This window comes from Miscanthus floridulus, chromosome 6 (genome assembly GCF_019320115.1).
Source record: "Miscanthus floridulus cultivar M001 chromosome 6, ASM1932011v1, whole genome shotgun sequence".
In the NCBI taxonomy this organism is placed as follows: Eukaryota; Viridiplantae; Streptophyta; class Magnoliopsida; order Poales; family Poaceae; genus Miscanthus; species Miscanthus floridulus.
In genome coordinates this window covers 7326841-7332840 of record NC_089585.1, presented here as the reverse complement: position 1 = coordinate 7332840, position 6000 = coordinate 7326841, and the positions used below count along the sequence as shown (strand labels likewise).

The 6000-nt window shown below is 56.1% G+C and overlaps 1 protein-coding gene across 1 annotated transcript; it reads left to right on the top strand.

Moving 5' to 3' along the window:
* Positions 1-2861: 2861 nt before the first annotated feature.
* On the top strand, positions 2862-3164 carry LOC136460163 (uncharacterized). The gene has a single exon (XM_066459976.1). It carries the CDS (start codon positions 2862-2864, stop codon positions 3162-3164), a length of 303 nt encoding a protein of 100 aa, XP_066316073.1.
* The last annotated feature ends 2836 nt before the right edge of the window (positions 3165-6000 follow it).

The following is a 6000-nucleotide window of genomic DNA, read 5'->3' as shown; positions in this document are numbered from 1 at the left end:
GACCGCTGCGTCTTGGCATGGTGGTCTGGTTTGGGAGCCTGGAGTTCATGTCTCTAGGGCACAAGTACGACATGGTACTCCTTACACCCTAAGCCCCGCTTGCCGACGACGACGTCATGCACCAATAGCCCAGGCGCAGGCGGCGCTCGGGTGATCGCTCTCGCCGTGCTCGCCGGGCACGACGCGAGCAGGATCGCCCCAATGCTACGCGAACCTAGGGCGACTCACCGCTCTCCGCCGGTATCCTACGACCAGCTGTTGGCGCAAGGTCCCTAGTTGGGGACCTATCTAGCCTGAGCCTAGACAAGGGAAAATGCCAGTGGCACCCGGTGACGCCCCGACATCAAGCTCTGCTCCACCACTCCCTGAGGAGCCAACTCCAGCGGAGCAGAGCCCGGCAATGGCACCATCTCCATACCCCTTCGGGTTGAGAAATGCCGCCGCCTCTTATGCTTACGCCTATGCTTCTGCTCACGCGGATCTCTTAGGGCGCCGCCAGCGCTTCGCTCTCGACTTTAACACCACCGCGTCGACCCACACCCACGCCGACTCCTCGGAGGAGGCCGAGGCATGGGCCGGAGCGGACTTCTCCGACCTCCACAACCATGAAGCCATGCGCCACTTCTTGGCAGCAAGTGACTATTGCTTTGGCTACTCTGATTCTGATAATGAAGGTACTTACGATCCCACTCATGAGTGCTTCCACATCAGACTTAGGATGCCAAGCATGGGCGACAAGGACGAGGGGGTAGGCAACCATACTCCGCTTCATCAGGGAACGGGTGATGCCACGCCTTCACGCATTGTCCCATCGGCAGCACAGAATGAGAACCTTGCCCTTGGACAATTTCGGCGCCCGGACCTAGAGCTGCTCCGTGAGCTTCAGGCCAAGGTCGAGCAAGATCGACTCCTTCTGCAATAGCTCCAAAACACTCGAACAGGAGCAGTAGGGCTGCGGTGACAGCAGAGGAGCCCGGCGGTGGGCCTGCGACATACACCACTGCATCAACGATGACAAAGGGGATGATCGTCCCCCAATCTTCGATCGCGCTAGCCAGAATATCATGGCTGCAGCAATGCTAGTGCACGCAATGCCCGAGCCTTCTACCACAGAAGGGTGTCAGGTCCGCGGCGAGCTCCGAGATCTCCTCAAGACCACCGTGGTGTAGCAAGCCAAGAGTTCCGCCTCCTGGCAGCGCGGAGCCACCTTGGACCTCCCCTTGGCACCGCATCGGCAGGATAGGGAGGCCTTGGTTCGTCCCAAGCCTGCTCAGGCGCTAACAGCCCATGGGGTCCCCTTGTGACTCGACCGCCTCGACAACCAACGCGAGGTGTAGGCAGACCATGAGGTAGTCAGCAGGCGACGATGCCACGACAATGAGGGGCCTGCCTAGGGCTACCATCCACATCGGGGTGGCCGTTATGACAGTGAGGTGGACCGTAGTCCTTCTCCTATACCGCCTAGTCCTTGGGTCTTTAGCAGAGCCATCCGCGTTGCACATTTCCCAGCCCGGTTTCGACAACTAGCCAACCTCACGAAGTATAGCGACAAGATCAATCCCGAACTCTAGCTTGCCGATTACCGCCTAGCTTGTTAGCTAGGTGGCGCCGACGACGACCTGCTCATCATCCGCAACCTCCCCTTACTCTTGTCAGACTCGGCGTGAGCCTGGCTCGAGCATCTTCCTCCCTCTCAGATACACGACTGGTGCGACTTGGTTAGGATCTTCATCGGGAATTTCCAGGGCACATATGTGCGCCCTAGAAACTCCTAAGACCTTAAGAGCTGTTGCCAGAAACTAGACGAGTCTTTCTGAGACTTCATCCGGTGCTTCTCTAAATAGTGCACCGAGTTGCCCAGCGTCGGCGACTCAGAGATCGTCCAGGCTTTCCTCTCTGGCACCACCTGCCGAGACTTGGTCTGAGAGTTAGGCCAGAACATGCCGCGCTCGGCTGCCGCGCTCCTCGACATTGCCACCAACTTCACCTCGGGCGAAGAGGCTATAGGGGCCATCTTCCCCGAGAACGACACCAAGGGGAAGCGGAGGGATGAGGCCCTCGAGGCCTTGGTTCCCCACCTCCCCAAAAGAAAGAAAAAGGGTCACCAGAGGAAGCAGGCCATCCTCGAGGCCGATCTAGTCACGACCGCAGAGCGTAAGAATCCCCGAGGCCCTAGGGGCCCCAGGCCCTTTGACGACATGCTTAAGAAACCCTGCCCTTACCACCAGGGCCTGGTAAAGCACACCCTTGAGGATTGCTCCATGCTGTGGCGATACTATGCCAGGCTCAGCCTCCCCGATGACGATGCCAAGCAGAAAGGCACCGGCGACCAGGACGACGACAAGGACGAAGGGTTCCCCGAGGTACACATCGCCTTCATGATCTTTGGTGGACCCTCGGCGTGCCTTACTGCGTGTCAGCAAAAGAGGGAATGCCAAGAGGTCTTCTTAGTTAAGGTAGCCACTCCCCGATACCTCGACTAGACTCGAGAAGCAATCACCTTCGATCGGGATGACCACCCCGACCATGTTCTGAATCCTGGGCAGTACCCACTTGTTGTCGACCCGATCATCGGCAACACTTGACTCACCAAGGTTTTGATGGACGGAGGCAGCGGCCTCAACATCCTCTACGCCAACACCCTAGAGCTATTGGAGATTGACTGGTCAAGGCTCCGAGGCGACGCCGCACCTTTCCACGGCATCGTGCCAAGGAAATGCACGCGACCCCTCGGGTGCATCGACCTTCCCGTTTGCTTCGGCACCCCCTCCAACTACCGCAAGGAGGTCCTTACCTTCGAGGTGGTTGGGTTTAGGGGAACCTACCATGCCATCCTAGGGTAGCCGTGCTATGCCAAGTTCATGGCGGTCCCCAACTATACCTACCTCAAGCTCAAGATGCCTGGTCCCAACGGTGTCATCATGATTAAGTCCACGTATGAACATGCATATGACTACGACGTTGAGTGCATCAAGTATGCCAAGGCTCTCGCGGAGGCCGAGACCCTCATCGCCAACCTTGACCAACTCAGTGGTGAGGTGCCTGATTCCAAGCGTTGTGCAGGGGCGTTCAAGCCCGCGGAGGCCATCAAGCTCGTCCTGGTCGACCCCGCCTGCCCAGACAACCGGGCACTGAGGATCAGCGCCACCCTCGACATCAAATAGGAGGCCGTGCTCATCAACTTCCTCCGTGTGAATGGCGACATGTTCGCATGGAGTCCCTTGGACATGCTGGGCATACCGAGGGAGGTCACCAAGAACGCCTTGGACATCCGGGCCGGCTCTAGACCGGTGAAGCAATGCTTGCACCGATTCAATGAGGAAAAGCATAGGGCCATTGGCGAGGAGGTACAGAAACTCTTGGCGGCCGGGTTCATCAAGGAAGTGTCCCATCCAGAGTGGTTGGCTAACCCCATATTAGTTAAGAAGAAAAATGGGAAATGGAGGATGTGTGTAGACTACACCGGTTTGAATAAAGCCTGTCCAAAAGTCCCCTTCCCATTACTCGAATCGATCAGATCGTTGACTCTATTGCGGGGTGCGAGACCCTGTCTTTCCTTGATGCGTATTCTGGTTACCATCAAATTAAGATGAAAAAGTCCGACCAGCTTGTGACTTCTTTCAACACCCCATTCGGCATGTACTGCTACGTGACTATGCCTTTCGGCCTCAGAAATGCAGGGGCCACGTACCAGTGGTGCATGACCAAGGTCTTTGGCGACCACATTGGGAGAACCGTTGAGGCTTATGTGGATGACATCGTGGTCAAGACTAGAAAGACCGAGGATCTCGTCAATGACTTGAAGATAGCCTTCAAATGCCTTAGAGAGAAGGGCATCAAGCTCAATCCCGAGAAGTGTGTGTTCGGGGTCCCCCGAGGCATGCTCTTGGGATTCATAGTCTCGGAACATGGCATCGAAACCAACCCAAAGAAGGTCTCGGCCGTAACCAGCATGGGACCAATCAAAGACCTCAAAGGAGTGTAGAGGGTCATGGGATGTCTTACGGCCCTGAGCCGCTTCATCTTGTGCCTCGATGAAAAAGGCTTGCCCCTATACCGCCTCTTGAGAAAATCCAAACGCTTTTCCTGGACCCCCGAGGCCAAAGAAGCCCTCACCAAGCTCAAAGCACTGCTCACCAATCCTCCCGTCCTGGTACCGCTAGCCAGAGATGAGGTCCTTTTACTCTACGTCGCCGCAACGACCCAAGTGGCCAGCGCTGTCGTAGTAGTAGAGAGGTAGGAAGAGGGGCATGCTCTACCCATCCAACGACTTGTCTACTTCATCAGCGAAGTACTCTTCAAGACCAAAACACACTACCCCCACATCCAGAAGCTGGTCTACGCCATAGTCCTGGCCCGGCGCAAGCTGCGTCACTACTTCGAGTCCCACCCAGTGACCATGGCATCATCTTTCCCCTTGGGAGAGATTATCCATAACCGGGAAGCCTCAGGTAGGATAGCCAAGTGGGCCATCGAGCTTATGGGGGAAGCCTTGACTTTTGCACCTCAGAAAGCAATTAAGTCTTAGGTCTTGGCCGATTTTGTGGCTGAGTGGACCGACACCCAATTGCCACCTACTCAAATCTAGACAGAATGCTGGACCATGTACTTCAATGGGTCTCTGACGAAGACCGGGGTAGGCGTGAGTCTCCTCTTCATCTCGCCCCTCGGAGTACACATGCGCTACATGGTGCGGCTCCACTTCGCCGCCTCCAACAACACGGTTGAGTATGAGGCCCTTGTCAATGGCTTGTAGGTCGTCATCGAACTTGGGGTACGGCGTCTCGACGTCTGGGGTGACTCATAGCTCATCGTCGATCAAGTCATGAAGGAGTCAAACTGCCTTGACCCCAAAATGGAGGCGTACTGTAAGTTGGCACATCACCTAGAAGACAAGTTCGACGGTCTCGACCTAAAGCACATCACACAGAAGTACAATGAGGCCGTCGATGAACTGGCAAAGATGGCCTTGGCACAGGCTCTGGTCCCCCCGAACGTCTTTGCCAGGGACCTCCACAAACCTTCCATTGACTACACCTTGGTAGTAGAGGAGGGCCCACCTGTCGAACACACGACGGGGCTCGACGCCCCCTCTGCTGCTGAGACTCTCTTGAGCAAGCTCGAGGTCATGGAAGTCAACACCGAGCCTCCCCAGACCGACTAGGACGCGGACTGGCGAATCCCATTCCTTGATTGGCTTGCTCGGGGGGAGCTTCCTAGTGATAGGACCGTAGCCCGACGACTTGCGCAGTGAGCCAAGACTTACGTCCTCTGCAATGGTGAATTATACAGGTGAAGTCCCTCTGGTGTCCTTCAACGATGCATCACCACTGAGGTAGGCCAAGCCCTACTTTGGGACTTGCACGCAGGGGCCTACGGGCACCATACGGCGCCTCGGACGCTCGTCGGAAATGCTTTTCGCCAAGGGTTCTACTGGCTGACGGCAGTTGCCGACATCACCAAGCTAGTACGCTCCTATGAAGGATGCCAGTACTATGCTCGGCAGACGCACCTCCCGGCCCTGGCCCTCCAAACCATCCCTATTACGTGGTCGTTCGCCGTATGGGGGCTCGACATGGTCGGACCTCTACAAAAGGCCCCCGGGGGCTACACCCATCTACTGGTAGCAATCGATAAGTTCTCCAAATGGATCAAGGCTCGTCTGATCAATCGAATCAAATCTGAGCAAGCAGTGTTGTTCTTCACTAACATTATCCACAGGTTTGGGGTCCCTAACACCATCATCACCGACAATGGGACATAGTTCACCGGCAAAAAATTCTTGACGTTCTGCGATGACCACCACATCTGTGTGGCCTGGTCGGCCATAGGACACCCAAGGACCAACGGCCAAGTAGAGCATGCCAATAGCATGATCCTACAAGGCCTCAAGCCAAAAATTTACAACCAGTTGAAGAAGTTTGGTAAGAAATGGCTCGCCGAACTTCCATCGGTCATCTGGAGCCTGAGGAACACTCCAAGCCGAGCCACGGGGTTCAC